This window comes from Microcaecilia unicolor, chromosome 1 (assembly GCF_901765095.1).
Source record: "Microcaecilia unicolor chromosome 1, aMicUni1.1, whole genome shotgun sequence".
Classification (NCBI taxonomy): Eukaryota; Metazoa; Chordata; class Amphibia; order Gymnophiona; family Siphonopidae; genus Microcaecilia; species Microcaecilia unicolor.
The window spans coordinates 153,144,074-153,168,659 of NC_044031.1; the positions used below are offsets into that span (position 1 = coordinate 153,144,074).

General features: G+C 40.0%; 1 protein-coding gene across 1 annotated transcript in view; it reads left to right on the top strand.

Moving 5' to 3' along the window:
- TSPAN13 (tetraspanin 13) overlaps positions 1 to 23,771 on the top strand; it is a 70,800-nt gene extending 47,029 nt beyond the window's left edge. Inside the window, exons 3-6 of the mRNA XM_030201372.1 lie at positions 9,572 to 9,652; positions 15,940 to 16,044; positions 17,989 to 18,093; positions 22,233 to 23,771. Coding sequence (XP_030057232.1) covers positions 9,572 to 9,652; positions 15,940 to 16,044; positions 17,989 to 18,093; positions 22,233 to 22,307 — 366 coding nt within the window. The 3' untranslated portion in view covers positions 22,308 to 23,771. The remainder of the gene's footprint in view (positions 1 to 9,571; positions 9,653 to 15,939; positions 16,045 to 17,988; positions 18,094 to 22,232) is intronic.
- The last annotated feature ends 815 nt before the right edge of the window (positions 23,772 to 24,586 follow it).

Here is a 24,586-nt window from a genome sequence, read left to right on the forward strand (position 1 = left end):
CACTGGGGGAGTAAGGGGAGGTCATCCCCGATTCCCTCCAGTGGCCATCTGGTCATTTAGGGCACATTTTTGTGGCTTGGTCGTAAAAAAAAAAAAAAAAAGGACCAAGTAAAGTCGGCCAAGTGTTCGTCAGGGACGCCTTTCTTTTTTCCATTATCGGCCGAGGACGCCCATGTGTTAAGCACGCCCCAGTCCCGCCTTCGCTATGCTTCTGACATGCGCCCGGGAACTTTGTTCGTCCCCGCGACGGAAAGCAGTTGAGGGCGCCCAAAATCGGCTTTCGATTATGCCGATTTGGGCGACTCTGGGAGAAGGACACCCATCTCCCGATTTGTCTAGAAAGATAGGTGCCCTTCTCTTTCGAAAATGAGCCCGAAAGTGAATGAGTGCTGGGGGAGGGAGGAGGGGAACAGGAAAACATTCTGGTCATTAATTCTCATATGTGGGCCAGTGCTTGGAAGAGAAAATATTTGTGTTTCGTTTGGCTCTGAGGCAGGCAGTTGGCTTTTACCACTTGCTCTGGCAATGAGTTCCAGAGCTTAACTATATACATATATACTATATATATTTATGTGTTAGGCGGTGAGAGTCTGATATGTACTGAGGGGGAGAAGGATCTTGGGGTGATAGTATCCGAGGATCTGAAGGCGACGAAACAGTGTGACAAGGCGGTGGCCGTGGCGAGAAGGTTGCTAGGCTGTATAGAGAGAGGTGTGACAAGCGGAAGAAAGGACGTGTTGATGCCCTTGTACAAGTCATTGGTGAGGCCCCACCTGGAGTATTGTGTTCAGTTTTGGAGGCCGTACCTTGCGAAGGATGTAAAAAAAATGGAAGCGGTGCAAAGAAAAGCTACGAGAATGGTATGGGATTTGTGTTCCAAGGAGAGATTTGTGTATGAGGAGAGACTTGCTGACCCGAACATGTATACCCTGGAGGAAAGGAGGAACGGGGGTGATATGATACAGACGTTCAAATATTTGAAAGGTATTAATCCGCAAACAAATCTTTTCCAGAGATGGGAAGGCGGTAGAACGAGAGGACATGAAATGAGATTGAAGGGGGGCAGATTCAAAAAAGATGTCAGGAAGTATTTTTTCACAGAGAGAGTGGTGGATGCTTGGAATGCCCTCCCACGGGAGGTGGTGGAGATGAAAACAGTAACGGAATTCAAACATGCGTGGGATATACATAAATGAATCCTTTGCAGAAGGAATGGATCCTCAGGAGCTTAGCCGAAATTGTGTGGCGGAGCAGGTGGGGGGAAGAGGGGTTGGTGGTTGGGAGGCGAGGAGAGTGGTGGGCAGACTTATATGGTCTGTGCCAGAGCCGGTAGTGGGAGGTGGGACTGGTGGTTGGGAGGCGGGGAATAGTGCTGGGCAGACTTGTACGGTCTGTGCCAGAACCGGTGGTGGGAGGCAGGGCTGGTGGTTGGGAGGAGGGGATAGTGCTGGACAGACTTATATGGTCTGTGCCCTGAAAAAGACAGGTACAAATCAAGGTAAGGTATACACAAAAAGTAGCACATATGAGTTGTCTTGTTGGGCAGACTGGATGGACTGTGCAGGTCTTTTTCTGCTGTCATCTACTATGTTACATTGAGTGAAAAAATAATTTATTTTTGTTTTAAATGTGCCACTGTAACTTCATGGAGTGTCTCTTAATCTTCATAAACAATTGGTTTGTGAATGCCTGTTCCATTCCATTCAGGAGTTTGTAGATCTCTTATCATATTTCACCTCAGTCATCTCTTCTTAATGCTGGAGCCTTAACCTCTTTAGTGTTTCCTCATACGAGTCTTTTCATCCCCCTAATTGTTTTGATTACCCATCTCTATACATTTTTCTAATTCTGCTATATCTTTTAATGAGCTGCCAAGACTAGAATTGCTCACAGTACTCAAGGTACAGTGACACCATGGAGCAGGTGAACCCTCTTGTCCTCTTAATTAGATGCCTGAGGAAGGTAGGATAAGACTAAGGCTAAAGAAATGTAGACCTGATAAGCAATATAATACCTAACTTTACAGTTCTGAGGCTGGAACAATATGCATTTAAACTCGGGCCTTTTATTTATCCTCTTTCAATTACAAGTTTGGATCAAGTTTTTTTTGTTTGGTTTTTTTTTTTTTTTTTTTGCTTCCCTTCTGTAGAGTGAGTGGTAGCTGCTAGTGGCATAGCTAGGAATGAATGGGCCCCAGGTGGAAAAATTAAGATGGGCTTTCTCAGATCTATTTGACTCTGAAGCAATTGCAGCAACAATTCTGCATCGCAAGTTTTGCACAGGGTGGATGATAAAGCATCCTTTGCTGTAAGGAAGACAAGTGTTTCACACAGTTTCATTTGATCAATATACCTACAGACCCAGTCAGACATCAGTTACAGCTTGGTCTAATTTGAAGGAACTCATTATCACACTGAACAGTCCACTTCCTGCTTTTTAGCTGTGCTGTTTTAATAGTGAGTTCCAAATGCAGCTACTTTAATTGAGTCTCACTTTCAGAATCTGGTTTTATTAAAAGTGAACAAAAGGATTGGATTATAGAGCAATAATGCTGTTGGGATAAAAACGTTAACTGTGTAATCTCAGTACTTGTACTCAGGTTTATTAGGCAGTTTTTTTGAGTTTGTAAATTTTTATATAAACACGTTTCCTATACATTTTTTAACCTAAGTATTAAGTAAAATAAATACATGCTTGTACTCAACATTTGAATTCCCCAGGAGTATACTTATAGTAAATAGCCTCCTGCTCTTCATTAGATCTGCCCTCGCACCTCCCCCTTCTTCCTCCTGCTGTGCTTTAAAAGAACTGGGCCTTGAGATCCAAGATGGCGGTGCATGTTAACTGCTCCAGACGCGCCAAGATTTATGACCCGAGTCCTGCTAAGGAAGGCTCCAGATCACCGTGAAAATGGGGAAAAGGAGAGGAAAGGTTGGGGAGATTCCCCTCAACCCCTACCGGGACCAACCTTCAACATCAGGTGACTGGATCAATTTGGGGTATTGTCTGGTCCCAGACAGGCTTCTACCCCTGCTATCGGTGCTGGCGCATCGGCGTTAGCCGGCAGTGTAGACGGGGTTTCTCTGAGCCCCGTTGAACGTGTGGCTCCCCCTCAACCAGGAAGTAACAGCGTGGAAACAAGTCCAGCAATTCAGACTCCGAAGGGAGGGAACTTGCCCAGGCCGGGAGAGACAACTAGCAATAACAGGCTGGAGGAACGGCTTGCAACACATGTTTTACCATCGCAGATTGTGAGTACCCTGGAACAGTCTATTAATGCTCCTCTTCTTGTTTTTTCTGTGGGGTCTATGATAAAACCTGCAGTAGTGACAATGGAGTCACTCTGGGACTTGACGTTCAATATACAGTCTTCTTTACAAGTGTTGATAAATAAAAATACTAAAAAGATTAAGCTATTATCTGAGGCAGTCCTTATCCAGGCACAGGCCACCGCAAAACAATCCTCTAAAGTGGAACATTTAAAAGGAAAAATTCAAGAATTGGAACTTGTGGGACAAACTTCAATTAAAGAGAAAAATTTTACTTTTCGGCGTCTGGAATTCCTAGAAAAACAATCTAGGAGACTTAATTTGAGGATGACAGATTTTCCTAGGTCTCCTTTAATTACACCGATACAGATGGTTAAAACATACTTGGTTGAAGTTTTAGGTTTGTCAGGGGATTCATTGCCTCCTATAACACAGGCGCAATATATACAGAGTAATGTTAAAATTTTGACTGGTATTTCTCAACCCCAAGAAAAAGAAGCTATGAATCTAACATCTTTTTGGAGTCCTCATTAGAGGTGATCACCCAGAGAAACACTGTGGTGGTCTGTCTTGCACTGGAGAGGGACCGAGATGCAATACTAAAACTTTCCTTTCATCATTTAGATTCTTTATTTTTGGGATGTAAAATAAGAATTTGCCCAGATTTGTCTAGAGAGACACAGAAACGGCGTAAAGCCTTTTGGCCATACACCCAAGGACTTTGGCATTAGGTGCAAATCCACAATTCCAGGAATAACATGTATAGAATGTTTGTACGTTTGGGAAGCTCGCCAGGTGCCCTTGGCCTGGATTGGCCGCTATCGTGGACAGGATGCTGGGCTCAATGGACCCTTGGTTTTTTCCCAGTGTGGCATTACTTATGTACTTAAATGTCCTTGTATATGTAGGGTATTATTTGTCTAAACAATTTCAATTCTTTGACCTCCAAGCATTTAGAAGTTGTTTTGGTTCTAGAAGAGGTTAATGTAATAGTCCAGTCACAGATGTAACTTCATGATAGCTTGGAGTAAGCTGTCTGGGAGGCATTAATATATTATTTAATTTTCCAGATTACCGCCTGAGGTGGGATTGCGCTCCAGCCGTACTATGATTTTATTTCTCTTGGATCTAATTTACCTGTAATAATAATGGACGATTGTAAAGATAGAAATTTATGTACATGAGTACTTTATATATATATATATTTTTTTTTTCCTTATTTTTATTCTTGTATGAATTTTCTAATTTTCCGTATTGTCACTTTAAAGAGTTGTATAATACAAAATTCAATAAAAATGTTAAACATAAAAGAACTGGGCCTTGCCCTGTCACCTCCCATCCTTTCAGCAATCCAAGAATGCTCCCTGCCCAGGTTTCACAATTGACCTCGGAACTTTCAACCCTCTGGAGCAGAAACTTACCCATTTTATTTTCTACTTTTGGTAGTAATTTTTTTTATGTAAAGCTAGCAGGAGAGTTTGACCTTTAATACCAGCCCATTATAGTAATAATGTCACTTTTCATCCCTGATATCATTTTTTTCCTTTTGAGGTTACTAATAACACAACAGACATTTTAAACAAAGAGCCCTAATAGCAAAAGCAATTTTAAATGTTTAATGGAAGGGTTGTATGTGTTGTCTCTGCCCAAGTTGTATGTACACTTGCATATGTTGTCCTGCCTACTTTTCCCCTCGAATCAATATTAATTTCTTTTTTAGGGGGGGAGGGGAGGGTTCTACTGTATGCACACAAGTAAGTGAATTAAATGTTCAAAAGAATGACCAGAGGATTCTGGTTTTGGAGCAGAAATGTGATAAATACAGAGGAACTGGGACAATTAAAGGAAAAAGTTAGTTGTACAAAATTATCAATCTGTAATGACAAAAGATTCATCAGCATTTAAGATTGAAATTTGAAGCACTGGAGAATTCTATTCATAATGTTAACTTAAAAAAAAACTTTACTAAATCTTTAATCATGATTTCAAAGGATATGTTTAACAGATAGCTTGTGGAAGTTCTAAATGTTTCTCAACAATCATTACCACTTACCACAAAAATGTATTATTTTCCAGTGGCCAGGATCAGTCTGATAAGTTCTTGATGGTCAAACAATGGATACTTTGAATGTCTCTGCTGTTTTAGAAAAATGAGATACTGAGGATTTAGTTGCTGGGACTTTATAAGTTCAAGTTGGCTTTGGTGGTAGACCAGGACTGGCTACTTTGATTGTATTTTAGACACCATCTGGTGCCTTTTTTGTATTTCATAATTAGAATGTTCCTAGATGTCTCCAAAAACTAAAATGGAGGAGATGGATTTTGTGGTCAATCCACTGTAATACAACTGGGAAGTTTTTTTTTTTTTTTTTGTTTAATCTGAAATTTCCTTGTAAATGAATGAAGTATAAAGACTGAAAATTGTGTGTTTTGATCCATCTCACTTGTTTGCATTTGTAGCTACAAATAAGGTATTTGTGGCACACTTATTTATTTTTATTTATTTTTGTTACATTTGTACCCCGCGCTTTCCCACTCATGGCAGGCTCAATGCGGCTTACATGGGGCAATGGAGGGTTAAGTGACTTGCCCAGAGTCACAAGGAGCTGCCTGTGCCTGAAGTAGAAGTCGGCCCTTGCAGATCATCAATGTGGCCGCGCAGGCTTCTGCTTCTGTGAGTCTGACGTCCTGCACGTACGTGCAGGACGTCAGACTCACAGAAACAGAAGCCTGCGCAGCCTTCTACATGGAATGTTGCTAGTGGAATAGCAACATTCCATGTAGAATCTCCAATAGTATCTATTTTATTTTTGTTACATTTGTACCCCGCGCTTTCCCACTCATGGCAGGCTCAATGCGGCTTCCATGGGGCAATGGAGGGTTAAGTGACTTGCCCAGAGTCACAAGGAGCTGCCTGTGCCTAAAGTAGAAGGCACTGCCTAATATTGACACCTTCAGTCTGTATATAGTAGCTGAGAGGTAGCTATATACACCAATTTACTTATTTGCTTTCCTTTTTGGATGTTTTCTTATGCTTTTCTAGTAGGATCTTCCATAATTGTATACTACATATAACAGACTAAAGAGAATCTTTTTTGATGTTAATCTTGTTTGTTTTTCCTTTTTATATTGTCCTAGAGTTCCTGTACAAGTAGATAGTTGGATATTATATTATAAACTTGTAAAAAAAAAAAAACATGCATGCCAGAGGGAAACTGCTCTTTTTTTGGAAATGGTCAAAGATCACTTTCTTTGCATGGTATATCTAGAGGAGTGGCCTGGTGGTTACAGCACCGGTGTTTACATCAAGATGTGGCTGGTTCAAATCCCACTGCTGCTGCTTGTGATCTTGGGCAAGTCACTTAACTGTTCATTGCCTCAGGTATAAACTTTAGATTGTGAGCCCTCCAGGGACAGGGAAATACCCAGTGCACCTAAATGTAACTCTCCTTTGAGCTTCTACTGAAAAAGTGGGAATGTGAGCAAAATACAAATGCATATCCAAAATATATGTTTAATGAGACTAAAGAGAGCCCAGCTAGAGTGGCATAATAACAGTCAAAGAGAAATGTGAACGCATCAGATAAACTTCATGAACCAGGCTATTGGATCTCTCTCTAAGCTATTCCAAATCCCGAGCCTGCTTGGAGTTCACTTGCATTCAACATTCTATGTTACACTTTATTATAATGTACTAGCCGTTGAGGCCATAAAAACGGGCTGGTTTTGGGGTTTTCGAAGGTCGACGCTGGCTCCCCCCCCCCCCCCCCCCCCCCCCGTGAGGTTGCTGCTACCGTTCCCCTCCACCCGGCCCGGGCCCTCTCTTCGCTACTGAACTTACATCCATTCGCTGGAACACAGCACGCACATCAGCTGAGCTGCCGTCGGCCTTCCTTCTCTGCCTGTGTCCCGCCCCCATGTGACGTAATGTCAGCGAGGGCAGGACACAGGCAGGGAAGGAAGGCCGACGGCAGCTCAGCTGATGTGCGTGCTGCGTTCCGGCGAATGGATGTAAGTTCAGTAGCGAAGAGAGGGCCGGGGCCAGGTGGAGGGATGGCGGCGGCGACTCTGGGTGGGGGGAGCGGTAGCGGCGACCTGGGGGGGGAGTGGTAGCGACCTCGGCGGCTTTGCGCAGTTTTCCTCTCTGTCCCGCCCCCGCGTCAATACATGATGATGGGGCGGGACAGAGAGGAAGTCTCTACTGCGCATTTGCGAGTGAGTACGGTCACTCGCCGTTTATATGTTTGATTGTGTACCAGTAGTAAAATATATATCAAACACACATTCTTGAAAAAATCTTAATAAACATCCTTAGGAATACAAAGAGCAACTATTTAGCTGTCCCAGCAGACACAACACTGTATGGATCTTCAGACACCTGATGCCTACTGAAACACATTGGCGTTTCTGTCCCACGGACCTCTTTCCAGGGTCTCTGTAAGTCGCTGAAATTTCAGCTTCTGGATTTGAATGGTGTTTGTCATATTTTCAAGATAATTTTAAGGGGTGACTTACTGGCATGGATCAGGATCATTGGTTGCTTTATCTTCACAGGGCAGAAGCACTAGAGTGGGAGGGTCCAGAAGTGTATTTTGGATTTGTGTGTTTGCTGTTTTTATTTTTTAATTTTGCTTTTGTGTTTGCTTTAAAAAAAAAAAAAATTTCACACACAAGCAAAATAAATGAAAATAAAATGCTTTTGTACTCCCTTAGAGTGAACAGAAATAGGTATTCCAGTAGCAACAATTACTCTGAACAAGCCTTTGGTGTTTTTGTCCCAGTTGTGGTCAATGTACCAGCAGTAAAAAGGGCAGTGAACATGGTGCTAAGTTTGTACCAAAAGCCCAGTGAAATGACTTGTGACATAAATATGAGCTTTTTTTTTTTTTAAAGGGGAAGGGAGGGGGAGATTGACTATAGTAATAGTTTTAATGCATAATTTAGGAAGAAGTTTTAATGCATAATTTGGGAAGAGGGTACACAGATCAGGTTTACGGTGAGAATTATAAGTTTTCTTTCTGGCCTCCCACTCAGATTAGCAAGGATTATTGAGGAAGGGGCACTTTTTTTCTCTCTCAAACCTACAGTACACTTACTCCTTCCCCCTCCCAAGGCTGGTCACCACCAGCAATAGTGGATTACCCAATAGGCAATAGTTTAGGGGTCCTCTGCCTCCTTGATTGACTTTAAATAGACATTATTGAAATAAGCTCTGCCTCTTCCCCTAGCAGAGGCTTCCTGCTATCTTGGAAACCTGTGCAAGGGTCAAGCCCACAACAAAACTTGTCAACATGCTAGGGTCATAATCTGCTGAAATTTTCTGCAGTGATGTAGCTGGCACCCCATTTGACACAAATCCCCCCCCCCCCCCCCCACAATCCCCATTTACATAAAACATCATTGCTTGCATACCGATGGCAACTTGTCTTTTTAAAAATGTGTTTAAGAAAATAGATTTTCTTAGCCTGAAAATTAAACGCGATGGGTCAATTTAGTCCATTACTGTGTTTGGGGGAGAGAGTATATAATTGAATATATATATATATATATATATATATATATATATATATATATATATATTCAGTTTTAATCAGTTTTAATATTTAAAACAATTTCAATATGCCATTTATAAACTATAAGGAAAGGTCCTCAAAATCTTTTTGTCTGGGAGCCCTAAAGAGTCTGAATCAGCCACTGCATTGCAGTCTTTAACCCACCTACTGCTATAAACTTTCCCACGCTAACTGGCATTAAGTACAGCTACTGCCACCTTCTGGCCATTGTGGACTAGTACAGTTGTCTTGTGGATTGAGCAGGCCAACACCTTAACCATTTTGTTTTTAGGGGATGTGGGAAATGCTGCTGGACATCAAGTGGGGGTCTATGGTGTTGCAGTACATTGAAAACTTGGGAGACAATTTGAGCTTTATAAGGCTTATTTTCTGTCTCTATGTAAGGACGATGCTGCCATTTTAGCAGGCTCTGTACTGAAATGAGATGAACTGTACAACATTAACGATGTCACTTATCTTGAATACACAACCATTTAATTCCGTAACCTGATGATATTTTAAGCTTCACTAGTTGGGCTGCTTTCTACATTCCCCAAACAGTTGATTAACTTCTTCAGTTGACACTTCTGTGAATAAATTCAGTCATTCTAAAGAATTTTGCCTTTCCTTTTTTTTTTTTAATGCTCGAGCTTAATTCCTTTTTTATATTTTGAAATTAAAATAAAAATTCAAATTTGAGAAGCTTGGAAGCCTCATGTGTTACACATCCTTATCTAATCTCCCCCTCAGTACATGATCATTCTCTTCCTGGTGTTTATCGTTCAGTTTTCAGTTTCTTGTGCCTGCCTGGCATTGAACAAGGATCAACAGGTAAGGTTCACATTTCTTTTTCACTTGTGAAATAAAATAAGATTTTTGAAGGTTAATTGGTTTTCAGTTATAGATATGTGTATGAAAAAATGATCAAATCATTTTGCATTGGCCACTAGATTTCTCCTATGTTGCCTTTGACTTGGTGGTCATGTACACAGATACTGATGGAAAGTAGTAACCATGTATTTAGTTGCATTGTTGGATACTGCATTACTGTGCCACATTGGCCATGTTTTGGTTTTGCTACTGGGGCATAGACGGTCAAGTTTCATTCTATAGGAAGCTATATGAGCCTTTTTTGTTAATTCCGAGTTATCGGATGTATTCTCAGTATCTCCAAGCTTTCTGGTATTCATCTTGTATTTTATGTTCCAGAATCTGAAGGACCACTTCCAGATTCCCATGTTTGTTGTTAATACTATATATACAGTGCCTTCAAAGTCTTCACTGCTTTTCTCACATTCTGTTATCTGAAAAATATAATTCAAAATGCATTGAAATTAGTTTTTATCACCTATGCTTTCAGTATGTAAGAACAATTAATAAAATATTCAAAAAGCAATTAAGAAGAAATGGATGTTATGACAGCATAAGTCTTCATATGCCTTGATTCGGTACTTGACCGAAGTCTCTCGGCAGTAATAACAGCTATGCTGTTTAGGCTAAGCATCTTCCAGATTTGTATTGCAGGATGGTGTCTTTTTGTTTGGCCCATTCTTTTCATGGGATAGCTAAAACTCTTTATTTTTTTTTTCCATCCCTGCATAATAGGCCTTTTTTTTTTTTTCTTTTTTTTAAGTAATTTTGAAACTGTTCCACAATCTGTCAGATACTTATGTACTCTTTGGCCTCACTGTGACTTTCCTAAGCAGTTTCCTTAACCAGCGACTGCTGACTTCTGAGGAATGACCTAACGATGTCCTTTGGGTGCAGTTTCCACTTTATAATTTCAAATCTACCTCTTCAAAAACTATATGAGTAAACATCGAAACTCTACAACTGAACACAAAAGCTACCACTACCTTTTCCTCTTCAGATCTATCTCTTCAAAAACTCTATGAATAACCACATGAACTATAGATGCACTCTCCACATTACACAACACTATAACGTCACCAAAGTGTAAATTGTAAGCCACTCTGAACCAAAATTTGGTTTTGGATAATAGTGAGATACAAGAATGCATAAATAAAATTATGGACTTGTGTCCCAAGGGCTACTCACATTGAAATTGGACATAAGCGGGCTCAATTTATCTAATGTGTCTTGTCTGGACAGACTTTGAAAATAGAGCAAATATGAGTGCTGTTTAAATCCCCCCCTCCCAAAAAAAAAACCAAACAAACCCATGAAGACGTATGTAATCGATCATTTTGGTTTAACTACTTTATTGAATATTTCTATAAATTGTTCTTTCTTGTTGAAAGTTTAGAGTGTTTTGAAGATCATTGAAAAAAAACTTCTGTGCTTTTGTAATTGTGAAAAATGTACAAAATGAAGGTTTTCACAAGGCACTGTGTACCCTATAATTTGATAACTAGATAATCATCAGATTTAGTATTTTCAGGATACCCCTAATGAATATGCATGAGAGAGATTTACATAATGATTATCTCCCTTGTTTACAAATATCTCATGTTGTATTCATTAGGGGGTATCCTGAAAACCTGACCTATTGGGCATCCCTCAAGGATTGGGCATCCCTTGAGGACTAGGAGTGAAACTAAGGAACTAAATAATTGGTGTTTATACGAGTGTGTTACTGGAGCCTGATCCTTACTGTAAACAGCTGATAAATATGGGCATCCAATTAGATTATATTCAGGCTCTGCATAGATTACTTATGTTTTGGTATAATTTTTTAACCTTTTTAATCCAAATTTGAGATAGTTGAGATAGCAAGTCAGAACAAATATTCTGAATAATGTTTTGTTAGCTGTGGTGAAATGGCAAAACCATGTTACCCCAATTACAGAAAATGTCCACAATTTTTTTTATGGGGTATGTTTCAACTCTGAATAATATACTAAGAGGCTTATTTTCAAAGCACTTAGACTTACAAAGTTCTATAGTAACCTATGGAACTTTGTAAGTCTAAGGGGGTCTTTTACTGAAGCTTAGCTCGAGTTATCCGTAGCAGGGCCCATTTTATTCCTATGGGCACTGCGACATATAACTCAAGAAGCTTTAGTAAAAGACCCCCCCCCCCCCCCCCCAAGAGCTTTGAAAATGAGCCTCTATATGTCACAATCTTATAGGCTGCTGCTATTTATATATAGTAACTTCAAAACTTAGCTCGGCTTGGGACTTTTCAACCTAAGCATAAGGCCTGTGATTATATAGCTTTGGAATGAAGAATGTTAGGTTTTTATATTCTCAAAATTAGATACAGTATATTTATCTTTCTTGTGACACTTAGAGGAGTGTTTTTGAAAGGACAACCAAGTCAGAATAGAGACGTCAGCTCATTAGTCCATCTCACATGTATTTTCCAACAGTGAGTATGTTAGGATTACCTATTTGAAAATACATGAGATGGACATCCATGTGCTGAGGATGTCAAGCATGAACAACCATTTTACAAACTGGAATGTCTAACATATGAACGGCAGCAAAGCAGGGACAAGGCCATCTGGCAGCTTTCCTAGAACAATGGCCACATCGGTGTCCTTGCAGTGGAAACCAAGGGCGCCAGGTTCAAATTAAATCTCTTTTTTTGTCATTTTGAGCCCTTCAGGAACAGAAAAATATATACTCTACCCCAACTTTAATAGCCTTCAGGCTTGCAGGTGTCTTCTATATTTAGGTACAGAAGGTATTTTTCTGTTTCTGAAGGGCTCACAACAACCAAAAAAAAAAAAAAAATGATAGGATCTGAACCTATGTCCCTTGGTTTACAGTGCACTGCAGTAACCACTAGTCGGTTATTCAGACTTGCTTACTGCTTTAAGAAAGCCCATAATACATGAAGCCATCATAGATCCTGGTATACCCTTTTAGTTTCACTTTCAGGGGAAAGGGAGGGGGGGGTAGCAACAACTGGGTGTCATGCCTTAATCTCTCTAGTGGTCAACTGCTCAGATATAAATCAACTTTAGGACGTTCTCCTTGTTAGACTTGGGACATTTCTTCCCTTTCAGTAATCGCTGTTGGGTGTCCTGATTTTGGGCCCTCCCTATTCCCATCAAAAAGGTCCCCCTTGCTATTTGAATGTCCTGCAATGTCGGATGTTCCTTTAGTGTTCTTGTTATACAGCCCTTGTGTTACCTTGGACAGCACATCCATTTCCTGCTAACAGTCTCAATACATGAAGGGCAAAAATATAGCAGTTAGACTGATGGATATATTGATATACTGGCATAGTTGAAAAAATATGTATTCACTTAAAAGTTGAGTGTTTTCCTGCTCCACAAATCATGGAAGCTAAGTATACAGTTGTGTGTAGTTTGGCACCCCTGGTCAGAGTGTGCTCATTAGATCCCTAGGTGAACAGAGGCTGACAGAACCTCTATGTGGACAAAGTATAAATAAAACCAACCAAAGATACTACAAAAGTCTAACAAACACACACACAAAAATGAAGCCCAAGAACAACATTTTTAAATGGATGATCATATTTAATGAAATTTATATGCAGTATGCTTGCTCTTTAAACATAGCACTATACTTTCCAAGGTGACTAGTGGAACCAGACAGTTTTCTTTTGGCACAGTGCCCAACTATGTGCATGCTTCCAAGATGCATGTGCAATTTGGATAATGAGCTCTGAACCATCAATAATTGGATGCTAACTCGTTAAAATTTGCACGCACATCTGAATGTGTGGTATTCTGTGAGGCACAGCTGCTAACTCCTACAGTGCGTACATCAAAAGAGGGTGTGGCTATGGGCATGTTAAGGGTATTCCAAAACGTTGCACGTGGAATTACAGAATACTGCCGAACCGCACCTAACTTGCTAGCATTTGCACCAGGTTTTAGGAAGTGTTAAGTCCTGCGCCCAAACGTTAGGAGTGGGATCCACACTAAATGCTACTCTGTATACGGCACACACCCTTTATAGATTAGCACTTAGGGCCTTATTCTATAAAGGTTACGTTCCTAAATTTGCACTCCTAAATTATGAGTGTAATCTATTCTCCAAAAATTTATGCTTCTAATTTAGGGATTATTACTCTCATAGATTTATCATACATTTAGGACATTAAGGATGCTCATAAATTTAAAAGTGTAAATTTAGGAGCATAACCTTTATAGAATAAGGTCCTTAGGGAGAGATTTTATATATGGCGCCTGAAAAATCCGCGCAGAATAAAATTACGCATAGGTGTATTCTCTAAAATATGCCTAAGTTTTATGGAATTGGCTTGAATTTCTGTGCAGTATATAGAATACGCCGACCGCCCCTCCATGCAACCAAATTTAGTTGTGGCCATTTGTGCCAAGTAGAACCTGGTGTAAATATCAGTGCCTAAGTTACACGTGGAGCCGTTATATTCTATAACCATGCACGTAGTTTTTTGGAATGCCCATGGCACGCCCATAGCTCCGCCCCTTTTAGGGATGTGCGCATTAGAATTTAGGCACAGTGAATTACAGAATACACTTAGTGAGTTATGTGCGTAAATTCTAATTATTGCAGGTTCTCATAATTGCTTGTTATGCACTGTTGTCAATGCTGATTGGCTTGTTAAGCCAATTAAGTTATACACATTCTTACAGAATATGCTTGAATTCTGGTGTGGAACACTGGATGTGCTATATAGAATTCGGGGGTTAGTACTGAATGTTTTGGGTGCCGTTTATTGAATTTCCTCCTACATGCCTACTTCAGGAGTAAAAGATCAAAATATCAAACAGTGAAAGGATAAGACCAAAATGAGTAAGTTTAAACATGCATATCTTCATTAGTGTTCAACTTATGTACAAAATTCACCAAAACACAAAATGCTCAATGTCTTCTGTAAATAAACTAAAAGAAAAACTCTGTTGCATAAGTTCTGACATCTCATGCAAAAAAAAAAAAGAATTCCCATAGGTCAGGGTTTCCCAAACTACCCTGGTGCGCTGCAGTGAACTATCTGTGGTGCCACGGCAAAAATCCCAACCTCCCTCACACCTGAACCACTACTGCAGACAGCAGCGCGACAGAAAAACAATAAAAAAAAGCAAGCACAGGGCTGCAGTAGCCTTCAAGCATGTGCTGTCTCTTCTGCCGGTCCTTCTGTGCCCCCGGAAGTTGATGTCTGCAAAGGTAGAGGACCAGCAGAGGCAATGGCGTATGCCTGAAGGCTGCTGCGGCCCTGCGCTTGTGGTTTTTGTTTTTGGTCACAGCCACTGGGAACAGGGAGCAGACGGCGTTCGGGACTCGGAGTCGACTGCTAAGGAAGTTGAATGAAAACAGGAGACGGGATGAAGTCAAAAAGTTGAAGCCAATTGGTCAGTCTCTGTTTCCCTTCCCATTCAAAAAAAAAGCAAGCAAACATTTGAGCTGCCGCATCCGAGTTGTCATTCTTTATTGTTGGTAACATTTTTTATTTAATCTCACTTATATTTTTAAACATGCTGGCTTGTTTAGCATACAGATGTACAAAGAGGAAGTATGATAATGGAAGTATGATAATGGTATAACTTTTCATAGGTAGAGTAGTAATTTATTATAAATCATAATCAGTGTGTCATTTGAAGGGACTGGTTATGGGGACACCCTAGCACTCTTATATTTGTGTAGAGAAAAAGATAGAGACCTGGGGGGGGGGGGTGCCTTGAAATATTGCTCGGACACGAAGGGTGACGTGAACTGAAAATTTTTGGGAACCACTGCCATAGGTCTTTGACTCATTCTGGTTCAAAAAGTATAACCGCTCACAAAGGAGCTTTAAAAACAAAAGAAAAAACGGGGAAAATAGTTTTGTAACTACGATGTTGAGGCCATACATAACAAATGTCCCCAATATGCACTTTTCTTTACATTGCGGTTAAACACTAGTATCTTTCTAACGGCTGCAGTAGCTCCAAGTGCTGATGGGTTAGCCCTGTTTCTGTGTACTTTGACTCCTCCTTGTTGTTTTTTTCCCCTGTATTTTAACTTCTCAGCTTCACATAATATAAGGGTTGACCAGGAGTGCCTAAACTATTGCATACAATTGTATATAGTGCTGTTATTTCCCTTCCCTCCCCAAAATCCAGTAATTCATGATTCTTCAAGAAATTTAATTTTATGTAGTAAACTGTTTTTAGTTAACTATTTTAACTTGTACATATGGATTTATACACTCTCTGTAGCATCATCTTTTGGAAGTTGGATGGAATCATACTTCTTCAGCTGATATTGAACGAACTTTTAACTGTTGTGGATTCCATACCTCTCAAAATCAGTCCTGTGAGGATGTAAGTACATAGTGGTCTCGGTGCTACACATGGAACCAGGAATTGTATTAAAGATCTATGAAGGGTATAATATCTCACCTTTAGATGCCAGATGGATGTTTAAAATAGCTTATTTTATCTTGAGTTTGGACTTTGAGTTTTCACTTTTGTAAACAAGTTCTCAAGGCAAGTTATCATTCAGGGTATACTAAGTAGTTTCCACATCAGAGGGCTTAGTGTATGGAGTGTTTTCTAAGCTGTGTTATGACAAGAATGCAACTTAATGCCAAACTTTTGACTCTTAACACACATTAAGTGATTGTGAAGCCAGCTGTTTAGAGCAGCAGACTGACAACCTGGGAATCCAGGGTTCAAATCCCACTGCTGCTGCTTGTGATTTTCAAGTCACTTCACCTTCCATTGCCTTGAGTACATTTATAAGGGTAAACCCTCTGGGTATAGGGAATTATCTAGCATACATGAACATAGCTCATCTTGAGCTACTACTGAATAAAAGGCGTGAGATAAAATCCAGATGCATTTAAAGCAGTCCATTATTATGCAAAATGAACAGCACAGGATGTGGCTTCACAAGCTATTGCCTGAAAAGGTGCGGCAATTTTTCCCTTAGGGACGTTGTCAATGTAGTGCTTTTAAACTGCAGTTTCCCCCCAAAATAGGGTTCAACACGGTGTGCAACAGTGGGAGAAATACATATAAAAAATTACAAAACCCAAATCAATACAATTGTAAAAGTATAAAATATCTTGATATCTTCCAAATAACAATATTACATTTTGGATTGCCCAAAAAGTGTTTTTAATTGTTTGTTTTTTTGTTTGTTTTTATATTTTTCAAAATTTCAAGTAATTTCACTTTGGTTAGGACACTGGGCTTGACATCCAGGGGTGCCTGGTTCACATCTTGCTGCCGCTCCTTGTGATCTTGGGCATATCACTTTATTAACCCTCCATTTTCTTAGGTATAAAATTAGATTGTGAGCCCTCCAGGGACAGGAAAATACCTAGTGTATATGAATGTAACGCCTTGATCTACTACTCAAAAAAAGGTATGAGCAAAGTATAAATAAAAATGTTGTACCCCAGAGCAGGGCAAGATGTTCTGCAATGCAGATTGAGTGAAGTAGTAGCCTGGTGGTTAGAGCACTGGGCTTGATACCAGGGGTGCCTGGTTCAAATCCCACTGCTGCTCTTTGTGACCTCGTTGCAGGTACAAAATTAGATTGTGAACTCAACAGGGGTTGCGTTACTGCTAAAAAAAAAGGTATGAGGAAATTCAGAATAAATGTTTTGCACCCCAGGTCGGTGCTAAACATTTTGTATGCTTTATACATTAGGTATCACCACCACAGATGGTGGTAGATGTTTTCCGCTGCAGGCACTTAATGGACCCAAGAATGTGGTGGAGACCTCTTGGCTGCTATGTACTTGCCATATGGGGGTAGGGTATGATGGTGTGAGCTCATGTTATTCCCCCCCCCCCCCCCCTAACGTTTTGAGACATTGCCATTGATGTGCTATATTTTTTTATTATTTTTATTTGTTGCATTTGTATCTCACATTTTCCCACCTATTTGCAGGCTCATTGTGCTTACATTATGCCGTAATAGTGATCACCATTTCCAGATTGAGAAATACTATATGTGTTTGAATACCCTTATGACGAGGAGCAGAGATTTTTTATTTATATTTTACGTTGGGCTTCTAAGTTTAGTCCAGTATTTGTAAAATACATCACAGACCTAAAATATCTATAATAGCAACATCCATGGCTTTCTAACATGGCGCTGCACACATTTTTATATGCAGTTTATCTGCTATAAAAAATATTCAAAATAAATATTTAACTAAAGAAGCCTTTGTTTCAAACATGCATTTTATCTTGATATGTTCATTTTCTATATACGATGTGACGCTTCTGTGAGAAAACATTTTTTTTTTTCAGGCATGTGCTCAGAGCTGCAAGCCCTGTGCACCACTAATAGAGGAACATGCAGGCGAGGTACTGAGATTTGTAGGCGGTATAGGCTTCTTCTTTAGCTTCACTGAGGTAAGTGAGATAATGATGTATATGTCCTTTTGTGCAATAGGTAGATGCAGAATTCACTTTGAGGCCTGTTCAGTTCCTACTTGGATTGAGCTTTTTATATGAATTAGGTTAAGATGTGTGATGCATAACTTGACAGTTGGGTAATCCAAGTAGGTGAGCTTGCAGATTGTAAAATCATTCTAAATTTGAAGCCATGAGGGTGGGGAAGGGAACAAAGCGTATTAGAGGTGGAATAAAGGGGATGAATGACTGGGTGAGTGGTGGAGAAATGAAGAGTGTATGTCTGAATAGAACTTAGGAGACCTCGATGGATGTTAGAATTCCTCCTACACAGGTCCCGATGACCAGTTTTCCTGCGCTGTTCTGAACAGCGCTGTAAAATTAGTGTTGGAACAGCATGGGGAAACAACACCCCGATGATCAAAATTAATAGTATGCAATTTATGCGTGCTATTAGTTTTGATCATCGTGCTGCTTCTGCAGGAGGATTGTGTCTGAACTAAAAAAAAAAAAAAAAAAAAAAAAGCCCAGACCTGTCAAATATAGATGCAAGGAGCTGAAGGTTCAGTGGACCCAACCCCCCCCCCCCCCCCCCCCCCTCCCACCAAACCACGACCTGACTCCTCTCTGGACAGAAGATCTTCACATAGGTCGTCTTGAAACGTTTTCACCCTTGTTAAATGCTGGTTTTGAAATTCTTTTTTTTTTTTTAGTCTTAGTATTTTTATTAATTTTTGTTAAGAGAGTAAAACAAGAATTAACAGTCATGAAACAAGAAACATTGAGCAATTTTGATTAAGAATCCAAGAAGGAGAGAGAAAAAAAAGGATATATAACAAAATATGATTCATGCATAAGCCATAAGTTACACGAAATATGGCAAATAGATAAATGTAACATACTCAGAGTATATATGATCTTGGGTACTATCATCATTTTGATAGTATCCAACCTTCCCCACCATGTTAAATTTAGTGGGGACTATGATGTTAACGAGGTCTCGATTTTTGCAAAAATTTTGTCAGAGTTAATTTTGATAGTAGTTAAGAGATCTCTATCAAAGAAGACACCAAGATATTTAATAGAGGAGACTACCCATTTAAGAGGAAAACCTTGAGTAGTGAAGGAACACAAACATCATTCAAAGGCATCAGCTGTATTTTGAAAAGTGAGAAATTAAGTGAATGAGGATTTTCATAGATGATTGTGGGTTAATGAAGTATAACAATATATCATCTGCATATGCTGAAAGTTTGAACTCCTCTTTACCCAAGGAAACTCTAGTTATATCCAGTTATAGCCACTAAAGGGGGTTCAAGAGCCAGATTGAATAATAATGGAGAGATAGGGCAACCTTGCTGGTGCCTCTGTGCAATACAAATGAATTAGATAGTTCTCCATTAGCTGCATTTTGTGCAGAAGGTGATAAATATAATAAGTGCAGCATATGAAGAAAGAGTTCAGGAAAACCAAACTGCCCAAGAACACTAAACAGGTATGTCCACTCTACCCGGTCAAAGCTTTTTCAGTATCTAGAGAAACAGATAATATAGGGTAATCCTTTGACTGGGCAAAGTGAATGAGATGACACAAATAGTCTAGTGTTATCAGCACCATACCTAGATTTAATGAAACCAGCCTGATCTCTGTGTATGACTGAATGAATAATGTTCGCTATTCCACAACACAGAAGTTTTGCATAAATGTTATAGTCTGTATTTAAAAGTGAGATTGGCCTTTAGTTTTGTACAAGGGTACAGTCTCTATTAGGCTTTGGTAATACTACAATGTTAGCATCCAGAAAATGACCTAAAGAGGATGATTCAAGTAAAGTTTAATAATAGGCCATTAAATGGATTGATATAGAAGTTTAGAAGGACTTGTAAAACTCTGCTGGTAGACCATCTGGACCTGGTGCTTTGGTTAAAGGTAGCTTTTTGATTACAGAGACAATCAAGAGAGAGAGGTTGATTAAGTTGGTTTATATGTTGCTCTGAGAGGTGAGGAAGATTGGGACATTTTCACCACACTGTCATGTATAAGGTTGTACTGAATTCTCATATCTTGCAAATTATTGTGAGAGGCCTCAAAGTATGGCAGCTTTGCTTGGGTCAGTTTCTGATGAATGCAAAAGATTTGAAATGCTGTTAAGAATGTAAGAATAGCCATACTGGGTCAGACCAGTGGTCAGTCTAATCCAGTATCCTGCTTCGAACATTGGCCAGTTCAGGTCAAGTACCTGACAGAATCCCAAGTAGTAGCAAGATTCACTCTTCTGATCCTAAGGACAAGCTGTGGCTTTCCCCATGTCTATCTCAATAGCAGGCTATTGACTTTTCCTCCAGGAACTTGTGCAAACCCTTTTTTTTTTTAACCCAGATAAACTAACCACTGATACCACATCCTCTGGCTACAAGTTCCAGAGCTTAACTATTTGATGAACTATTCATCAAATGAAAAAATATAACTTCCTGTTTGTTTTAAAAGTAGTACTATGTAACTTCCTTGAGAGTCCCCTAGTCTTTGTACTTTTTGAAAGAGAAAAAAATGATTTACGTTTACCTGTTCTAAACCACTCAGTATTTTGTAGATCTTTATCGTATCCTCCCCCCCCCCCCCCCTTCCAGCTGACAGTTTTCCAAGCTTCTTTCCTCATATGATAGGAGTTCCACCCCCTTAATCATTTTGGTCACCCTTCTTTGAACCTTGTTTAATTCTGCTATATGTTTAAGATACGTTGAGCAGAATTGCACACAATACTCAAGGTGAAGTTATACCATAGAGCGATAGAGGCATTATGTTCTTTGTCTTATTGTCTGTCCCTTTCCTAGTAATTTCTAACATTCTGTTTGCTTTTTTGGCAGCTGTCATACACACACACATTTATCTCCAGATTCTATATAGCGCGCCTAGAGATCTGCACCGAAATCCAAGTATAACAACGCACATAACTTAATTGGCTTAACAAGCTAATCAGCTTTGATAACAGCTCTTAAGCAATAATGAGCATCAGTTGGCAGTAATTAGAATTTACACGCACAGCTCGCTAAGTTCATTCTGTAATGCAGTGCACCTAACTTCAAATGTGCACAGGTAAAAAGGGGCGTGGAAATGGGCGTTTCATGGACATTCAGAAATTTACATATGCAGTTATAGAATATGGCCCAGTGCACCTAAATCTACGTGCTGGGATTTACGCCATGTTTTTGTTGGTATAAATGGAGGCACGTAATTTTAGGTGCTGAGATATCATCAACTGAGCATATTCTGTATACTGCGCCTAAATCTAGGTGCTGCTTATAGAATACGCTTAGTTGGCATTGATTTCCACACTGATTTCTTTAGATGCCATATATAGAATCTCCGCCATAATATCTGTAAAGATGCAATGAAAACATAGCGTGTGTGACTTCTACAGAACATGATGCTAAACATTAGTCATCATATCTAATTAGCTGGTTCTTTATTGCATTCTGTATTGTGCACCCTAGAACAAATCAAAATTAAGAATTGATTTTATAAGTGAAAAAGCACATAATTAGTTTGTATGTAGAAATGTAGGGCCTGATATTCAAAGGAGACGGTAAGAAATGACTTTCAGTGCGAAAAGGTTATGATTGAAGACCAGAGCCAGCCTCATACATCAGTCCTGCGCTTAACGTAAACAGTCGGGTCTAAACCAGCACAGGAAGAGGAAGTGACCCGATGTGCAGCAGTTCGCTTCCTCCTCCTCTTGCCACGTGAGCTCAGGAGGATGGGGGAGGAAAATGGGAGACAAGGCCAGAGTGTGCTATGGGGTAAGGGGGGGAGGGGAGATACAATGATAGCTGGGGATGGAAGAAAGAATGAGAGGTTTTGGTATTACGTGTGGGAGAAGACTGGGGGCAGACAGTATTATGGATCCTGTTGGTATTTAGAAGGCGAGGGACTTCTAGGCAAAACACTACAAATAAACTTTGCAGAATTTTCAAAACATTTTGCACAGAACTCCCCAGGACTAAATATAGAAAAGACTTTTATAGATGATGGAGTACTGAAAGCAATAAAGACCACTGAATTGTATCTCGCCGATCACATGATTTTCCCCTGATTTCCAGGTTTAACATAATTCACTTTTTCATTTTTTATTTGTATTTCAGATTCTAGGGGTGTGGTTGACCTACAGATACAGGAACCAGAAGGATCCCCGTGCTAACCCTAGTGCTTTTCTTTGATTGAGGACAAGTACTCAAGGACTAGATGTTCTTTCAGCTGACATACTAATTACAAACTAAACTGCACTTGTCCTTGTCCGTAAAGGATGAATATGTGAATGAAAGAAAATGGAGGAGGTTTTTCCAGGGAGCTGGTGTTTATCCTTTTGTGAATGACTGACTTGTCTACTCCAGAACTGAATAATCTGAAAACTGAGCAACCTTTTTTTTAAATCATATCAATCATCATGATGTACTGTTTCCAATTAATTTTACAGCACTGTGCTGTATCTGCTTGTTTGCCTTTCTCTGTATTTGCAGAATGTTTCTGAGTAGGAGTTCTTTGTAAAACATTGTCAGCACACTGGTTGCTGCTCAAATAGTCAGAAGTCAGGTGCATATGTATGCTGTGACAAATGATTAAGTGGGCAAGGTAGGCACCACTTACACGCATCAAAGACGCCATCAAATTAACAGACACCTATGTGAACTAGGTGCTGTTCTATAAGGTAGTGCCTAAGTGCCATGGTTCCTAACTGCAAAGGGGGGGGGGGGGTGTATGCTATGGACACATCTCCAGTTAGGCATCTAGTTTATAGAATACTATAAATTGTGTGTCACTTGGTGGGCTAACTTATGCCTGCCATTAATATGGCATTAGAAAGTGTGCCTATCCATGGTTGCGCCAATGCTGACATTACACTTGTATTCTATAATGGAATCTTGGTGCTGCCATTATAGAATTAGTGCTAAGCTAAGGTTGCCAACTGGATCTAGATTTGCAAGACGGGTGATCCAGTACTGGGTTGGAACTTGGTGCAATTTGGCCTTAAAACTGATATGGACCTTTTTAAAATTTTAGCTACTTACAGTAGCTAAAATTTTCCAAAACCCATTTCAGGTACCTTTTGACCAGTGGAGATGATAAAGCTACAGTGGATGAAATTTTGAGAAACATGTGGCTTGTATTCTTGGGGTAGAACATTTTGAGGGTAATTTTTTTTTTTTTAAAGCTTTATATAGAAGAGGATGGAGAAGAGGGCCACAAGTTGCCCTGACAGTTGAGCAAACCTTCCTGCTGTCCGTTACCCAAAATGTCAAGTACATGGTGCTGCTGCTGTATAACCCTAATGTGGAATAAATCTTGTATCCCTGTGAGGAGACAGTGAACTGCTTGTGAAAGCACTGTTTTATCTTATGTTAAAATGATTTGCTTTGTATTTAAGTAGCAAAGGTAAACATGTGCTAACGGGATGTTCAGATTTTTTTGTTTTTGTTTTTTTAAAATTTTGGGCTGCTTATTGTGTGGCTACAGGGGCGTAGCCAAACCTCGGTGGGGGGGGCACAGTTTAGCTCACCTCCCCCGCTGCTGCCCCTTCCCTGCCACTTTCGATTCCCCTTCCTGCTGCCCCCAACCCCCGTCAGCCGAAGTTTTCTTCAGCGCTGGTCTCCTGCACCTTCGCTGATCTGTTTCTGTGAGGTCCATGCACGCAGGACGTCAGGAGTCAGGACTCGCAGAAACAGATCAGCGAAGGCGCCGGAGACCGGTGCGAAGAAGACCAGCTGGCGGGGGTTGGGGAGATCGAAAGTGGCAGGGGAGAGTCGGCGAGGGCCACGGCTAAATCTGTGGGGGCCCAAGCCCCCGTGGCCCCACCTAGCTACGCCCCTGGTGTGGCAGGATTTACTCAATAGCCACAACTGAGACAGGCAAGTAAACACAACTGTTACGATAATGTAACTGCATTATATGACCTAGCTCCTGACATTGCCCAATGTGAAAACCATTTTGCATTTACAGACTGCATAATCCATCACACTAAAAATTGCAGAAATTATTTTCTTGTCTCAGCAATACCTAATTGGTGAGAGATCTTTGTGTAATCGGATTTATTGCCCAAAGAACTCTTATTTTAAAAACAAGAAAGTAGTATTACTTTCTAGCTGATCTGTTGCAAGTGTGCTACTGACTTATTTATCTTGACTCGTGACCGCTCTTATACAGCAATTTTTCAGTATTGTAGATCTAATAATCTTGAATGAAAGTATGTTTGGATGTGATAGAACCTGATCATTAACACTGGAAAATTGTTGTGGTATTAGTTTATTGCAAACTATTAAAACTCTTGAAATGTAACTATTTGACTGGTATGTTTATTAAAACAAGTAGCTGAAACACAGCGTATGAGCTGTATGTGCTTAAAACTGGCATGGTAGCACTTCTGGTATTAATCCTTTCATTGCATCAGGTTTTCATGTGCAACAGTGTTCAGGTCAGATGGTTAGTAACACTTTTTTGATTT